Raw genomic sequence first — 18,698 nt, 5'->3', positions numbered from 1 at the left:
TGGGTTTCCTCCTGCTTTTTTATGTTTGTGCGCCGCCACAAATAAGTTATTTTTTATGCATAAAAGAAATGGTCAACAGTGCGTATGGGTATTACGCACATAATAATACGTTTAAGTTTGTTGGTACACACGAAACCACGAAAACGATTTCCTTTTTTTTTTGGATAACCGAAAAACAAAATTTTTGTTGATAAAGCGTGCGCACTAATTAGTGGATTTTGTTTAGTTTTGCAAAAACTTGGCCTCGTCGTTCATCAAAAAGGTCAGGGGTTAGTTGGGTTTTTTTTGGGGGTTACTTTTCGGTAGAAGGATAAAGGGTGCGGGGTGGCTTTATGGAAAGGCAGCCAAGCGGAATGGACTGAGGCTAAGCCGCTCATTAGCAGAGGGGTTGGGGGTGGTGGTTGTGGGGCGAATAGGACGGATGGAAATGGATTTCGGGTTCCGTTCCGTCTCAAAAACACAAACCACATCACTTCACTCCACTCCACCTTCCAGTGGGGCCAAATCAATAGTCGGTCACACACATTTCTAATTAGTTCATTTCGTATGCCTGATGTGGCACCAAAGATACAAGCGTATCTGTAAGATACAGCTTGGATAGGAAAATACAAGAAAGAATTGAATACATTTTCATTCTATAAATATATTTGGGATAGCATACCATATACTGAGAGTTTTAAAAAGAAAGCGGAAAATACTGCGAGATATTAAGTTTATATCAATGTTTTTATGTAAATTATAATTCAGATAAGACTGTTTTTTATCAGCTTCATAAAAAGCATAAATACGAAACTGCTTCTTATTTATTATAGATTAATAGAGATAGTTAAGGATAAAATTTTCAGTTTATGCAATACATTCCATAAAAATAAAATATTTTTAATGACATTTTCTATAGTACTTAATAAATACATCAAGATACCCCATAAATAACTAGCAATTCATTTCTCCTACAGGCCGTTATTAACGTTCAATTAAAATTGATGAAGATGCTTCTAGCTCAAAGGCATCATCATTGCTTCGGTTCCTCAAAGGCATACACATTTATAGCAAATATATATATATGTAGTTATATATATTCCGGCCCAGTGAAAGCCCGGAGCAGCAAAAACAATTAAAATGAATTTGCATAATGGCATGCCCAGGGAGCTGTGTTAGATGATGGTAATGCAATTTAATGTGATAGGTGGACCGCAGAGACAAGATACAAAACCGCAGGGCACGCACACGCACAAATCACTGAGAGGCCTGATTGCATCCATATCTGAAATCTGAATCTGATTTAAATGGCATTCAAAGGGTTTGGGAATCTATTATTTATATTCCTCCCTAGTTTTTTTGTGGTCCTGGTGGTACTCACTGTGCACACATATTAACTAGATCCTTGTCGGTTGTGCCCTGCTGCAGTCCGCGAATGTAGAGATTTGTCTTGGACAACTGCTCGCCGCCCTGTTGGTTTTGATTCTGTACCGTGCCGTTGGGACCCATGTTCGTGTTGGTGTTCGTCGTGTTGCTCAGGCTGGTGCTCAGCGTGCCGCTCTGGGAGCCGGTGTTCGAGGAGCTGCTCGAGTTGGTGTTGCTCGGTGAGGCTGCCGTCGGCACTCGCTGACCGTACTGAAAGAAATAGAGAAGATGTGGCTATAGTACGTGGAAAGATATCTCGATTTTAAGATCATATAAAAAAAAATATTACAAGCAAAAGTAATATTATATTTCAAAATAAATCAATATTTTAAATAAGTGAGTATAACATAAGCTGTGCTTTAGGTTATTTCGATAAGCTATGGAATCGATCGAAAAAAAATCATAGGCTCGAATCGTTGAATCAAATCATAGGCTCGAATCATAGGCTCTTATCACAGAATTTAATCATAGGCTCAAATCATACATATGCTCGAATCATAAGATACAGTTATAATCTCGAATCATGGGCTCCAGTCATAGGTTCGGCTCGAATCGTAGGATCAAATCTTAGGCTCGATTCATAAGCTAGGTTCGAATCATAGGATCAAATCATAATCTATAATCGTAGGATCAAATCATAGGCTCGATTCATAAGCTCGAATTATAGGTTCGAATCATAGGATCAAATCTTAATCTAGAATCGTAGGATCAAATCTTAATCTAGAATCGTAGGATCAAATCATAGGCTCCATTCATAAGCTCGAATCATAGGTTCGAATCATAGGATCAAATCATAGGCTCGAATCATTGTCTTGATACATAGGCACGAATCAAAGAGGAAATTGGTTTCGCAGTTCCATTTAGTATTTTGGTACATGCTTTAACGTTAACTTTAGAATCTTAAGTTTTATTTTTTCTACAACTTGGAAAACCAATTGTATTGTAAACAAATGTACATATTATCATACAAAAAACATCAACACGATTTGATACATCACTGATGCTCAACCATTTGTGTGGAAACCAAATGATAAGCGGTCAAAGGACTCCATTCTCATCCCCTACGGAACCACAACTGTAGGCAATATTAAAATGTATAGTGCAAAAGTATGTCGATAATATTAAGCGATTTGGCTCCCACAATCCATAGATCCATAGATTGAGAGAGGAAGAGCGACAACTGGAGGCAGTGCAAGTATTTTTATTGAAATTCCAACTGGAATAGCTGCTATTCGAAGTTATTGAATGCTGCTTGGCTCACACAATGGATAGAGATGGGCATAGCTCTATAGATAGAGACCGAAATGGAGGTGAGGAGATAGATAGAGGGAGAACGAGGTATACAGAGGTAGTAGTTGCAGGGGAATGAAAGGAACGGGCACATTGGCATGTTGACGACAGCCATGACGATGGCGTTTTTCACTTAAAATGCCACACATGTGCCAGAGGGACACGAATAAAGAAGAAGGATACGACGAAGCTCGAGCTTTGCATATAAGGCTGCAGGATATTTGGCAGCTGCACTCGTCGAAGGCGTTGAAAATCTATAAAATTTGTATGCAACAAACAATGGCTCCACACTTCGCATACCCCCCGTAAAAGACCAACAAACTTTGCCATTGATACATTTTTGAAAATTTGCCAAAAACATTATTTTATTCGCACAGCAGCAGCCCATCAGCGGGAAATGCTAAAATATGCAACCAGAAAAAAGTTCCACTGCAAATACCCAAAAAAATTTCCCAAATGAAAATCAAGCGAAAATATTTTTTGTTGGGTTTTTTCTTTTGTTTCAGGAGCGAAAAAAAAAGAACGATTTTTGATGGCTTTGAAAACTTTTTACCCAGCCGCAAAATCCATTTGCATAAAAACCACTGAATTTTGGGGAGGGCTAGGGTTAAATAAAAAGTTTTCGCTAATTGATCCGTGTCATGGCTAATACTTCCGTAGGTCAAAATTTGATTTGTAAAAAAATGTAAATCCACAGAGGCGACTAAAATCAATTGGGAGTCGACAAATAAAATAAAAATTGGGATTTGTTTGTATCTAAAATATATTATTTTTCCGTTTTCTGGGAAATATTATTCAGTTTGTGTTGTTTTTGAATGTTATTTAAAGGCAGTTACATAGAAATGAATTTTTAAACTACTATTGACTAAAACTTGTTAAATTTTTTATAAAGTTATGATTAATATTTAAGAAAAAATTTAGATTCACTATTCGTATACTTGATATTCTGAGAAATCCTGTGTTTAGCTGATAAAGAGTACACTCCATCATGTGTTTCTTTCTGTAAATTTTTGGGGAATTTATAAAGAGATGTGAAAGTCACGCTTCGGCCAGCAGGCAACCAACACAAATCATAAACTCAGCTCTTTCGCTATCTCTCTGGGCCAAGTCCAAAATAATCTTTGACTCCCCAAACTCGTTAAGTTACTCCGCACAGTCGTCGGGCATCTAGAAGATACATTTTGTACGAAATTGCTTCCTTTCTTCTTTCGCATGCAAAACATAATTAAATAATAAATTCAGCCAGCAATTTTTGTAGTCAGCAATTGTTTATCTGTCTACATGTGAGTGTGCGAAAATACTTAAGCCAACACTTATACGCCCTGTGTGCCAATGAACTTTTCTCTCTCTCTCGACTTTTTGCGGCCCCGTCGCCGCTTTTCTGATAATGAAATTATATCGTTCTAATAATTTTATGCGCACAGCAACTACAAATTATATTCTATATATAGTATATGTATAAAATATATATTGTGGTCTAACTATCTGTGTATTCTTATGTGTGTCACGCCAAAATGAGCAAACGACAACTTGGCTGGCCTTTTTATTTTATTTAATTTTCTGTTCGTCGGCTTAGCTTTTTATTGTTGTTGCTGTCGTCTTTTTTTCTAGCTTTTTGTATTTTATTTACTTAATTTTTTTTTTTTGGCAAAAAATTGCGTCATTTGCAAAAAATTTCACGCTGCGAAATCTGTGAGGTTTTTCGCTTTTTAATAAGTTATCTGGTTCCCCGTTTTGCCGGCTCTTTCGCTAGCTATTTTTCTACATGTTTCTCATGCTTTTCTCCTGATTTTTGTGGCCCACACGTGTCTGATGTCTGAGACTTTGGCCAACTGTATTCGAATTGTTTGGGCAGCAAAAGGTTTATGCACATTAGCACGGTAGTTGGGATATGTTAACCTTTTTGCCGCTCCGCCTATGTTATTTATGCGCATTTAATTTGTTTACTTATTTATTGCATTTGCACGAATGCGAGGAAGCGACAGCGAAACAAACTAAAAATACAATTTAATGGCATAAGCTAAACTTTTTGATTGCCCCGCCCGATGGCAGCGATGGGACTCAAATGAAAAGAAATGATGTCGTCGTCGATTCGATTCGATGACGATGACGATGGCAGAACACGCAATTGTTAATGGCCTGAACTTATGACTGTTCGTTTGTTCTCCCATTTGGTTTTCACTAGATTAGACAAAGGTTTCGCTGGAATGGGAATGGAGCTATGGGGTAAAAGAGGCGGTTCACAGACCTTGAGAAAGGGTCAGGAGGTAAGTAATGAATTTTATAGGGGATGTTTAAAGATTGGCGGAATGGCCCTTATAAATCGATTATAACAATTGCAGACACTTTTAATTTAAGTCCTAATGGAACAGTAATCAAGAAGAAATCTATCCGGAAACCATAAGTCAAGAAGAAATCTATCCGGAAACCAAAAATCAAGAAAAATTCTCTCTGGAAACCATAAATCAAGAAGTATTTTATCACGAAATAATATATTAAGAAATATTATATTAGGAAATATTATTTCAAGAAATATTATATCAAGAACTAATTACTCTTGAAATTTTATACCAAGAAAAAGTTACTTTTGAAATATTAATTCAAGACATATTACGTGAAAAGAGAATACCAATAAATAGAATTTAATCTTAAAATTTATTATAAGCAAAGCCAAAACACAGTAAAAAATAAAGTAATTAAAAAACACTTAGAAACACTTTAAACAAGTGACATTTTCTGTGATTAATGCCCCAGCAATTTCAATCACGAACATCATATCCACGCTAACATCTCCATTAAGAAACCATCAGCAATTATTACCCACAAAACCACCGAGAAAGTTAAAAACCGAAAGATCTTTGAGATCCGCTTGAAAGAGTCACGTGCCAGAAGTGTGAAATACCAAATGGACTTTTGTTTGATTTATGATGTCTTCACGACATGAGCGCCACACATAAAATATATAATTCACTTAAGCCGAGCGGCGGAGTCTTCTCTTTGGCTTTCTTCGGAGGGGGTCCTAGAGCCCCTCCAACCCCCTTTTTGGCCACCCCCTTCCCATGGGGCCTTCACTAATAAATCAAAATGCAAAGACCAAAGAAGCATACGAAATGGAGTGCACTTATTTTCAGTCACTAAATCAGTTGCCGCATAAATCCACTCCGTCATGATTAGTGACAGATATTATTTGTCCAAGTGCTTGCCAGCTTGTCAAATTTGGTTAGCATATGTAGGTTGAAATCCAGCCAAAAGATGAAAACCCCAAAGTCCCCGGAAATATGTATAGAACTCTATGAAAGACAACCACTCTGGGCCATTGACCCATTGTGAAATGAGGAATTATGGGGAGTCAAATTAGAGCTGGCTGCGTGTCCGCTTACGATTCGAGACTTTTATATTACTTGAGCGGATTTCGTTCTCGAAAAACCCCTTTGGGAGGAGGGTTGCAAAACTCATCAAATCAAGGAAGTCAAATCCAGCATTTCCTCTGATTGGGGAGGGTTTTCCCCCAAAAGCTTTGCTCATAAAAAATGCCTCTCACGTGACTTATATAAATTAAATGCGTTTTGTGCTCTCAACTGTGGAAGCTGGCATGAAAATGATAGACGGCTAGATGGATTCATTTGCTGCCAGATAGGAAATGTTAGGCGTCAGATAACAGTCAGCAGAAACCACCCGGAAAAATGTGGGGTTGAATGGGGATTTTCCCTCCCCAATAATCGAAGCAAGTCATGGTTTCATTGGGGGGGGGGTTAAAGGCAGTTTTTGCCTGTGCAAATATTTGACATGCCAGTGCCAAAGAATTTCGAATTATCTGCAGGTGGAATTTTACTCGCAAAAAAGTATTTATGAATTTTTTCTTTTCCATCAAAAAAGAAGGAATAAAAACGAAAGCGCTTTATCAGCCATAATTCCTTGGTGACAAAGAATTTTCAATTTCAAATTATAGGCAGTACTTTTATCTAGCAGGTCAACGACACATTTCCATAATAATTATGATTTATAAGTTCTTTGTTCTTTTGTCTTGGGGCAGAGCAGAAAAAGTTGATTAAACCCAACCTTCTAACCAAAATAAAGTTGTATAATTTATCTGGCCCCGAAAAGAGTTGCCAACAAACTTTTATAATCATCGTGATAAGACTGTAATTGCTTCGTGGATGAATCTAATCAAAGAAAATTTATGAGCTTCTTCCAAGAAATTGTATGCATTTTCTAGTGACCCCATAAATAAGCACAAACTCAAGTTCATAATTATAAATAAATGTTTTTCATGGCAATTCGCTTTTATATATATGTATTTTGTTTTAAATATTTATATTAAAACATATACATTATGTATATATATTATTCCATGCAATTGCGTGGTGGCTGCATATATAAATGCGTTCAATCTTTTGTGTCCTTGCAAAACAGTGGTTTTTATTAAATCCTAGCTATTGCCACAATGTTGAGTTTAAAATTGACATTATATGGACAAGTGGCCGTTTTCCACGATTTTTCATTTTGCCCACATTGCGAGTTTGTTGGCTGACACAAATTTGCATTGTTCTCACTTTGTTTTATTTTTAAAAATGAATTTCGCTTTGTTTTGCATTTTATTTGAATAATAAATATAAATAAATTGAGCATGGCGACAAGGGGAAAAATTGTTGACAAATTCTTTTTGCATTTCCCTGTGGTCTTGTTAAGCCTTTTTCTAGATGAGATGTATACTTGTATTTAATTTGCATAATTTTGGATACCTAATCAAAGGGAATCACTCAGACTTCTTGATTGTGACCCAAAAAGGGGGTAAAAAACGGATTGGAATGCCTTGAGTAGCAAGACTTTAATCAAGCGGAAAGGTTCTGTGTTTGCTCTACGTGATTCGGAAAAGGTTGAGCAGGTTTTCTACTTCTACTTCTTTTTTTTTTTGGTAGGTATTATCTTAAATTGGAAGTCGCAATGAGCACGTGCTTTGCCTGAAAGAAAGAAAGAGAAGAAGCCAACAAACTCAAAGATAAATTGTCCCAACAAGATGTGTAGAAAGATGTATCTTAATTCTGTTGAAGTTCTTTAAACAGCTTTTTTTAATGATACTCTGTTGATTGTAATCCTCTTGCATGTTATTACAAATGTATAGGCAATTCAAATATTTTTCAATCATAATTATATCAGCAAATAAACGTGTACATACGCCCCTTTTGAAACCATAATCACAATGATAATAAAAGCCACAAACGTTGACTACGCTTGTGTACACTAGATTTCCCCATTTCCCCCCCTATTTTCACTATCCAAGTTAACCGCAAACATTTTGTTGCACACATACAAAAGTCAGACGGGAAAAAGTATCTGGCAGATAGCAAAAGTCATGTCTGAGTTTTGATATTGAAATGGGCAGAGGGAAAATGTGTGTGTAACCCGACAATGGGTCGCAGTTTAAATTTCATGTCAACGCCAGATACTCTCGAATAGCTCGAGATACAGATACTATATATATATGATATATATGTATGAGTGGGTGGCAGTGCGGGGCCTACGCAAATATGCGGAATATATATGTGTATATGGAGAGTAGACGGCGGTAGTCCAGACTTTCGACTCAAAAGCAGCAGCCACTTGGCGACAGTCGCACAATAAAATGCAATAAATTTATTGAATTAAAGCAGATAACTCAATTGAGTGGACAGGCCATAGCAAGAAGCTCCCGAGAAGTCGTACAATGCATCTTGGCATTTACAGAAAATAAAAAAAAATAAAAAAGAAAAGATGAGTCAAGAACCTAAAGAAATGGAGAAAAGAATTACATGAAAGAATTGAAAACGAGAAAAATAAACATTCTAAAGGGGCAAAGCTGCGTATTCAATGGAGGTGAGGCAAAGTATAAATGACCTTTATTGTAAGAATAATGTTTTTGATTTATCAACACTTAACTGTATGAAATGTAAACACTTAAAAATAGATCACATTCCACTTTAGGGTTTTTTAGAATAAAGAATTCCATCTATATAATCTCTTTTATCACAGTATTAATACCTTTTATTACAGTATTCTAGGGGTATTTCCAGGTTCGTTACTTTGCATTTCTATCCTACGCGTGTTTAGGGCCATTAAATCATAACCCATTGACCAAATGAACACTAGACGATAAGAATGGCCATATCGATTACCCAGCTTTAACCGAACTAAAAAAATGCGTCATCAAAAAAGCTGTTTTAATATTCATAATCAGACAGAACCAGTTGTTTCTCAACTATTCGCACTGATTGCATTGCTTTACCCACCTGATAAAGATAACACGAAGTTCTGATAAACATTTATCGATACAAAAGGCGAAAGAGAGGACCTATAAAAATAGAGAGGGAGGGATAGATTCAGAGGGACAAGAAATTTATTGCCAAAATGGAACACTAAAAGCATTTTAGCGCGATTAGTCCAACAAGGGACAACAAAATTGTATATATACATATATAGGGTATATAGAACTTGGCCAGACAGATTGGTAGGGAAAATGGGTAGACGGGGGGATATTGTGGGGTTACGAGACTCGTCCAGTCTGCTCTCCAAAGGTCTCCAGGTCTCTAAAGCGATTGTCTGTTGGCATAATAAATTTTAGCATTAATTGAGTGTATGATTGAGCCAGAGTTTCTACTTGTTGTTGCTGTTGCTGCTGTTTCTTGTGTAGGTGGATTGGACAGCAGCAAGTAAATAAGATTTTAATTGAAGCTTTTAGCAGGAAATGGAATATTAATGGAAGCTGCTGATGAATTCTGCAGCTGATGCAGCCACTTCTGGGGGGTATAAAAAGTACTCCCAACTTCCCCATCCCATCAATGATAGAGCCGTAAATTGCTAATCTAAAGTCAAAGTTCATCAAGTTTACCCAAGTACATTTGACATTTGCATGTTGCTGGCTGCTGCGACAAAAACTTGTCGTAAAGTTAGTTATAGGCCCACTGAACCAAAAAGAGGAGGGACCATCACAGGAATTTCCAGGTGTAATATCACCTGATTGGCCTAAGGGGGCCAGCTCTCATAATTGCTCCTGTCAATTTTGTATACCAAACTCATTTCTGCAGAAAGGTTAAAGCCTGATTGGCATCTGGGCAAAAGCAAACTGGCAGTCTCAATGAAGATTGAAGGGAAAGGAGAGGAGAGATGATGCCAGGTGGTCTACGTAAGGCATAATGCGATCAAATTAGTTGGGCATGTCAATCAAATGGTAATTCAATTCAAAGTATCCGACTGATTAAAGTGGGGGCAGAGTTAAAAGTAATAAATACCAGAGTTTTAAATAACACTAAGTCAGATTCAGAAATATTTAGGAAAATAAAGCTTTATATGAGGAAATTTTAGGATCAATAGATGGAATGCCTTCCTATTTATGAATATAAACCATTTATATTGCTTTTTAGGGATGAACCCCCAAAATCTTTCATACACTAAGCCACCCACTATATCTTGTTTATAATAAAAGAACCTTTCATATTTCAGACTTTGTTCGTCTGGCTCATGCAACTCAAGTATTTTTATAAGTATACGATATATGTTCGGTTGTTATTACATGATATATAGCGCGTGATATTTACCAACGTTGCCACATTAGCAATGACCACTAATCACAGAGAATGGCGGGGACTGAAACGTATTTCTGCACTTGGGTAAAAAATAATTTATGTGACAACGTGCAGAAAACTCAAAGTGGGTGCCAAAAAGAATAACAGAGGGTTTGGTCGGGGTGGATTGTAAGGGAACGGCCAGTAAAAGCAATTGCAAATAATAAATCAAATAAAGCTGCAGAACGTGATCGGAAGCCGCAGTTAAAGAATGGTCAAGTGGGTTTCGGACACCCAGAGCGGGAAGTACGGATAGCGCATATACTATATCTATATATAGGGGATTCCGTATAGTATCTCCCTTTTACCACCTTCATTCCCCTTTTCGCGGCGTGTCTGCCAATTAAACACAAATATGCTGCATTTAAATTGAATTAAGCTCGGGGCGATACAATGAAATATAGCAACAAAAACTCGGTTCATTTTTCGCTACTCACTCTTCAACAGTTTTAACTACACAGAGAAAAGCACAGAAGAGTGTGCAGTCGAACTTTAGAAACTGGAACTTTAAAACCCGACTTATAAAAAATTCAAGTTCTTCAAAGCTTGAGATACGGAAATAAACTAGGTAGTTATTTATTACAATCCTAATAACATCAATTTTATAAACATTATAAAATATATAAATATATCAAACTCCTATCTATAAGATGATTGTCAAATAGAACATCATATTGATATGATATCTCACTGAGGATCAATTTTAGGGTTCTGGTTTTTTTATACCCAGAGAAGAATACCTACTGTTCTCCCCATTCTCTATTACACCTCTCTTCCCATAAATAATGAATGAATCAAGTCTCGACGAATGCGTGTGTAGCGGAAGTAACACTTAACTCAAACACGAGCACGAGTCGATTCCAAAAGATGGATGAGGGTGATGCCCGAGGGGAGTGTGGGTCGTATTCGAGGGGGGGGTTTTGGGAGGTAGAACACTCCAAACTCACACACACACTCAAACACAAGTGTCAATCACACACACTGCCATAGAAGCATGGACAATAGCAGCCCGAAAAGTGACAAAGACAACACGTTTTGTGCAGTAAAAAGTTACAGTGGCCTCTTAAAAACCCATCGCCATCTCACTCGCACACACATTCTACGAGACTTCTTCTCTTTCTCTATGCGGGTATTTAAATTTAATTTGCAAGCTGACAAAAAAGAAAGCAAAGCGGTTTCTTGACATCTCCCCCTTAAGTGAGTGTACGACGAGTGTGTTCCTCCGTCTCTTTCGGTACCCCTCCGTTTGTCTCTTTCTGTGACAGACAGGAAGTGCAGAAGTGTGTGTCCCTCCTCCCTTTAAGAACCCTCCTCAACCCAGCATATAGCTTTCCCATATATGTCTACAAAAAACGAGGAAAACTTAGCTGAAAGCAAGTCAAGTCAAGCACAAAACCTAAAATTCTGCTGGCTGTCTCACTGTCTCTGTCTCTTTCTCCCCAACTATCCCCCTCTCTTTCGCTAAGTGGTTTTTTGGTCAGGCTACTAACGTTGAAATGAGGGATTTATGTAGTAGTGTGGTACCAAAAAGGATGGTAAAGTGACAGGCTTTGTATCTCCATTTAGTGCAAATTAGGAGGGACAACAACATTTACTGAGGTGAAAAGCCCCCCTGCCACCAACAGATTTTCAACCTAATTGAACTGTTCAATGGGGTTTGGTCGGAGGCAAAAGAAGGGGTGGCGAAAAAGGGGTGACCAAGGATAATGAACGGGCAAATGGAATGGCAAGATATTGAAGCGAGGAAAATGGAGTAGGCTTTAGTTGGATAGGCTTGACTACTTATGGCAAACAGATTCTAATAAACATACATTTTTTAAAGAATTAGTGCTTATCATTGATTATATTTTGATGATTTAGATATAGTAGTAGTAGTAGTAGATATAATAAAGGTTTTTTTAATAAATTAATTTTAGATAATGGATTTAAAGAGTTATTAGAAAAATACAACTTAAAAAAACCCCAAAATGATTTTAGAAATGAAATTCGAGGGAATTCCCCTAGAAACATGTCAACTAAATGCCACATTTCATGGCACCTGCAATTGTTTTGACCCAACTCGAACAACCGGGCAAACACAGATGCCCACACACACACACGCAATCCATTAACAATTAGTCCAAATGTGAAACGGCTCCATTTCCATTATCATCAACGTTTACCTCACCTCCTGACCATTTTTCCCGACCAATTCAATTCAAACATCCACCTGGCCACTCTACAAAATCAACACGAAAGGCCAGAAAACTGGAAAACCAGAGCACAGGTTGCAACTGTTAAAGGTGATTGTGGCTGTTCTCTTGTTGCTGTTTTTCGGCCAGCGATTAATGGAGGAAAATACACAAAATGTTTTATCACTCATACGCCACATGTGCCGGCGAGAAACAGAGATAGGGCGAGTTTCAGAACGAGACAAATGTGTCCCCAGTGCAAACAAAACGCCCACGTTAATTACACTGGCCAGCAAGAGCCGCGGAATAAACGAACTTTAACAACTAAAGCAAACCGAAGCCTCTGGCTGCGTGTGTTTGTATTTTTGTGTGAATTGAAAATGACTCACTTCGAAAGCAAACGAAGTAAAATCGAAACACACACAATAAAAAGAAGAAAAATAAAAAAAGCGCAAGCGAATTGACCTTTAAAAGAGAAACGACAGGAAAACAAAAACCATAAAAAGCACCTGACAACACTTTTGTGGCCAAGACAAAAGCGAACCACTAAAACTCAATCATCTTGGAAGCTGCAAAATGCGCCGGAAGGAAGAAGAGGAAGTCCAGAAAGAGAAAGGTAGATTCCGGGAAAAAAAGATAGCAACATATAGAGATGGGAAAAAGTATCTATAAGATAAATAGAAGCCTTAAGGAACCATAATGTTACGATAGTATTTTAGGAGATTGTGATCTATTGGATTATCTATTTAATTTTATTTCAGAATAATAAATACAAACTACCAAATATACATTCAAAACACTTTTAAAAATAATACCAACATTTTACAAAATATCAAAAAGTTGAACTTGATTCGGTAGTTCAATATTAACATTTTTCTACATACATATATCATAACAAATTTTCAACCAGTAATTTATAAAATACAAATTTTAGGTTTTTTTATATCTTTAAATCAGACCACAAATTTCGTTTAAGATTTGGTACCAAAATCATATATGAATGCGTCATTTTCATAAAAAAAACCTAACACGCCCCGAGTTCATGTATCATTAAAATGTTTGAAGAAATTAACATAATCTGTAGTTCGCTTTAAAACCTGGGGGAAAAGACTCTCCCTCTCGTATTCCCACTAGGCACTCTCAATCTGATAATATCACATACGCCCTACTCTTTTTACCCCCAACCACATTCATTCCGCGACGTTGACTCACTTTTATAAAAAAGTTTCATCAGCAGTCACGTCACTTGATCGGTGGTATATATATGTACTTTCATATATAGTTTCTATCGCTCTTGTTTTGTCAAACAGTTGACATAATATTTTCTGTACTTTTTTCCACAACTGATAAGGAAAAATATTTTTTCTTCTTATTCTATTTCAGTTTATGGACAATTTGTGTTATCGCCGGGGGCTGACTAAACTCGATATTGTTATCGGGGGAGGAAAATGTGCCGGGGGCTATTTTTGCCACCCCCAACTCCCTCTCCATTTTCCATACATTTTTTTCTAAATTCCAGGAATTCACCATCATTCATTTGATGTTTATTAGATTATAAAAAATGGTTTCTGTTTGTTCTGGGAACTACAACTTTTTAAAAAGGGGAAAAACGCAATTTTTTGCTATCGCAAATGCCAAGTGAATTTCCAATGAAAAGGAAACTTTAAACTTGATGGTCATTCGAGACTTTTTTCGTGGTGGGAATAGCCAAAGAGCCTTTTATGACGCACAAAGTGCTAAAATTTGATATTTTATCTAAATGGCTTTTTATTTTAATGTAAAATATTTGGTTTCAAAGAAGAGGAGAGTTAAGATCAAATGGTCAGTATGCCATCTCTAGTATTTCTCATAAATATGTGGGTTCTTTTATCAAATGGAAAATTTAGGAAATGGTTTTTTGCATTTTTCATCTTGTTCTGTTCCCATGGCTTGTTTTGCCTGTATTTTATTTCCATATATTTTATGCGTTTTTTATACATTATTTGTCCATTTTTTACGCCTGTCGCCCATGTATTTGTATTTACATTTTCTTTTGTGTTATTCTGCTATTATTATTGCTGCGTTTTATTTCGTTGGATTTGCATTTTTGAGCACGTACAAAAGTTCACACCAACCCACACACACACACAGGCACAACAAAACCGAAAACCCAAAAAAAAAACGCTTAGCAACCCCCGCGAAAAAGTAGCAACTTGACTAACAAATTGTTCTGTCCAATTTCACTCCTCTTTTCCTTTGGGCCAGGAAGTCAACACCGCGATAAGTGCAAAGCAAAGCGAATACAAGTGTGGAGCGGTGGTGGATAAAGCAGGGAGCAAGGGAGGTAGTAGGCAAGCAAAAGGGAATATGTAAATCCTGAAATTGCCAACAAACCATAAAAAACGCTGCGGCCAAAAAGACATAAAACAGATGAGCCAGGCCAAAGCAGAGGAAAACCCCGAAAATTCTTAAAAGATAAAGATGAGCAGGCTGCAAAGAGGCACTTAAAGAAATTCTGGTATTTTCTAATACTATTAATATACTCTATATTAATTCAAAAATTTTCAAAAAAAAAAAACGTTTAAGTGGATTTTATTATCATGTGATTTATAAGTTGTATCATAAACCTTACGTGGAAATATCTATATGTTAATTATGCTTAAAAAACACTTTTAGGTCAAGTACAATCCCTTCAAAATGGACCTTATAGAACCTCAACAAGTAATACTTCAGTTCTATATTTATCGCAGTGTTAGCCTGAGTGGTTGGTTGGGTCTAGTATCATGTAATGGATAAGTTGCATCATAAACCTTACATAGAAACATCTATATTAATGCAATATAGAACAAAATATTCGGTTTATAGAACCCTTCAAAGACAGGTATAATCCTATCAAAATGGACCTTGTAGACCTTATATTTACTATCATGAGATGGATAAGATGTATCATAAACATTACATGGAAACATTTATAATAATGCAAGATAAGATATAAGGTTTAGAAAACCCTTCTAAAACATGTATGTATAATACCATAACAATTGACCTTATAGAACGTAGAACCTAGAAGTATCACCACTTCAGAATTATATTTATCTCAGTGTTATCCTAAGTGGGTGGTTGGGTGATGGGGTCACAAGGGAGGATGCTTCAGCTGTTTAAGGACATGTGCCGAGGTGAGAGTTCACAGTTCTCCGCTCACGTTCAGCATCTTTGCTTTTTCTTATTCCCTCTTATTATTTGCTGCCTTCCTTATTTTTTTACAACTTTTACTTTGTTACAGAAATAAAACAAAGAACAAAGTGAGGTTTTCTTTTTGGGGGTGTTGGGCTGCGGGTGGCGAAATAATCCCCTAAGGCCCAGGGCCAGGTTAACGATGTTGTCTGCTCGCCTTGTTTTTGGGGCGTGGGCAGAGAAGAGAAGAAAAGAAAAGACAGAGACAGAGACAGAGAGAGAGAAAGAGAAAAGGATACGCGATATATAGAGAAGAAGAAGAAGGGTGCAATGACTGCAACTTGTTCGCAGGGAAAGTTCCTTGAAGCTGTTAAGAAATTTCATTGTTGCCCATTTTCAAGGGTTGTTTTCATGTCTCAGTTTGCCTTCTTTATTCTCCTCTTCCTCTTCCTTTTCCTCTTCCTTTTTTCGGTTAGACAAAGCACCAAAGGGGTGCTGCACAAACAAAAGCCACCGAAAAATGCCAAAAATAAAGTTGCCCTCTTTATCGCACAACCAAACACAACTACCATTGCAATCAGCCAAAATAAAGGCTTAACCTTGGACTTCACAAGCTCAACCGGCACTTCGACCTTAAGGCGTGGCAAGGGGGCGGAGGGGGGGTGCCGAAGGGGGGAGGGGCCGGTCGGCAGACTTAATCAGTCGTTGGCTCGTCGCTTTCATATCGGAAAGTATTCTTTTGAATGGGGCAAAATTACACTGACCAAAAAAAAACAAATTTTTTTATCTAAAACATTTAAAAAAAATTTAAAAACTTTTTACTTTTGTTACAAAATTATGAATATTCTTTGGTTTAAAATTGTTTTTCCAAAAAATTACCTTTGTAAATTATTTTTAGAACATATTTTTTTGGAAAATCATTGTAATAATTAAAGAACACTTTTTATAGGTCTTTAAAAATGAATTTCCTTAAAAAGATCCAAGTTATATTACAATAATTGATGAGCTTAAAGAAATTAAGTTTTTTTTCTGTGCATAATTAAAGTGTGAACCACGATTGCAGTGTAGACAATCGTGCATGGCACTACCAGTTCATACACAAACAAATGTACAAATGTACTCACAGCAATCTGAATCAAATGATTCGAGGGCTGACTAATTCAAAGGCAGCGCTACTTTATTCGATAAGCGCTAACAAATTGCACAGAAAATCAAGAAAAACGCTATGTATACATTTATATACTTTTGTTGGGAAATCTGTTGCAATATGTCAGATGTTTCTTACAGGGAAATTTCATTTTACAGAAGTATTCGTAAAGGATAACAAATTTTCGATGAATTTTATAATTTACAGCCACATGACAACTTTATATTTAGACAATTTATGTTTAGAATAGATTAAAAGCGCCAGATAAAGGCTCAATTAGTTTTAATGACAATAGAGATTAGCCAAAAAGATTACAGATTATCAACCTTTTACTAAAAAAAAATCAAATCAGTTATTCTAAAATATGGAAAAATACAACAATATCCATTACGAAGCATATTTTTTCTCAGTAATTATGAATACGTCACAATAGAAAACTAAACAAAAACAAACAATGAGCAATTCTTGGAATTCTAACGGGAAATTCCCCATGGAAAGCGAAATCAGCTGATTTTAAACTCTCTGCCTCTCTTTTTGGCTTAGTAAACTTTATCTTGACTTTTGGCATTTGTCACTTCATTTGGTTTTTTATGACTGTTTTTTGCAAAAATAGGAGAGAAAAAAATTGGCTAACACTTAATCGCTAGCAAAAAAATTCTACAAAAATCTTGGCGCACACACACAACAAACTTATTTAATTATACACGCCACAAAAAGAAGAGAGAAATGAGAAGGGAAACCGAAAAATTGTATTTAAAATTCTCGAGCAAACAAACAGACATTGAACTTTATGGCAAATTTGGCGTGTGTGTGGGCGCATTATTCTTTTTCCTTTCTTCTTTTTGTTATTAATTTGAGTATGTGCCTAATTTAATATTATTTTGCCTGGGGCAATTTGGTTTTATTTACTTTTTGCTGTCGGCTTCTTTTGCTGCTTCTTCTTCTGCTTCCCTCTTCTTCTTCTGGTTCGTCGTCTTCCTCTTCTTCTTCACTTTTTCTAGGCACACGCACACTGGCTCACCGGCAAAAACACACACGCACACACACACTGGCGTGTTTACAAACTTTTGCGACGTTTTCAAGTGCGACGCTGGCAGCGACGTCGGCAGCGACGTTGACGTTGGCTTTAACTATTTTGTTCTCCGCTCCCTCTCGCTGTTCGTTGGCTTTTTTGTTGTTGTTTTTTATTTTTTTGCCAACGCTTTAATAACTTTCTATTGCTATTTATATATATATTTTTAGGCACACGCACAAACACACATATAGGCAGAGGTAGACACGTATGCGCTATGGCTCTCTTTCTGGTTATAATTTAATATTTTTGCTATAATTTATATTTATTTTCTTGTTTCGTTTTGGGTTTTGTTCGTCAGCTTAAAGCTTACGCACACACTCACAAACACAATCACTTGGCGAAACACACGAAACGAACGATGCAAAAGAGACGGTAACTACAGTTATAGTTGTTGTTGTTGTTGCGAGAGCAGCTGATCTCAAAATCGTCGGGAGGAAGTAAGTGGGAGGAGAGAGTCTCTTTTCTTTTTACTGGAGAATGGAGAACTGGACAAACTTCGCGCTCAGCGAACGGCAAACTGCGAACTAACCGCGACAAAAATTAAAATCAAACTGTGAACCGAGCTGAAAGCGGAATTCAAACAACGCGACGTCGACGGCGGCAGCGGCGCTGGCAGCGCAGCAGCGGGCATGCGCAAAGAGAGCGGGAGCGAGCGAGCGAGAGAGTGCCTAATGAATGAATGAACGAATGAATGCGGGAAGAGCAAAGAGAGCGGCAATGGCAAATAGTTGTAGAAAAGCGCCGGCAAGCGGAACTCCACTCTCCCTCTCTCTCTCTCACACTCTTTCCCACCCAAACCCCTAGTTTACCGGAAAAATAAATTTCGTATGCGGCGGGGGTGTATTTTTCACCAAAAAAGA

The 18,698-nt window shown here is 37.0% G+C and overlaps 1 protein-coding gene across 20 annotated transcripts in view; it reads right to left on the bottom strand.

The window, feature by feature from the left end:
* Positions 1-18,698, bottom strand: part of shep (alan shepard) — a 145,086-nt gene that overhangs the window by 12,052 nt on the left and 114,336 nt on the right. For 19 of the 20 annotated variants that reach the window (XR_005014220.3, XM_036815548.3, XM_036815551.3 and 16 more), the window contains one exon: positions 1,361-1,614. Coding sequence is in view for 19 of the 20 variants with exons in the window: in XM_036815548.3 (XP_036671443.1) it covers positions 1,361-1,614 (254 nt within the window). In the remaining variant the exon portion in view is untranslated. Of the gene's footprint in view, positions 1-1,360; positions 1,615-17,672; positions 18,383-18,698 lie in introns of those variants that run through there. The other variant, XM_036815550.3, reaches the window with a different exon arrangement.

This window comes from Drosophila suzukii, chromosome 3, assembly GCF_043229965.1.
Source record: "Drosophila suzukii chromosome 3, CBGP_Dsuzu_IsoJpt1.0, whole genome shotgun sequence".
Lineage (NCBI taxonomy): Eukaryota > Metazoa > Arthropoda > Insecta > Diptera > Drosophilidae > Drosophila > Drosophila suzukii.
This window is presented reverse-complemented; position numbering and strand designations above follow the sequence as displayed.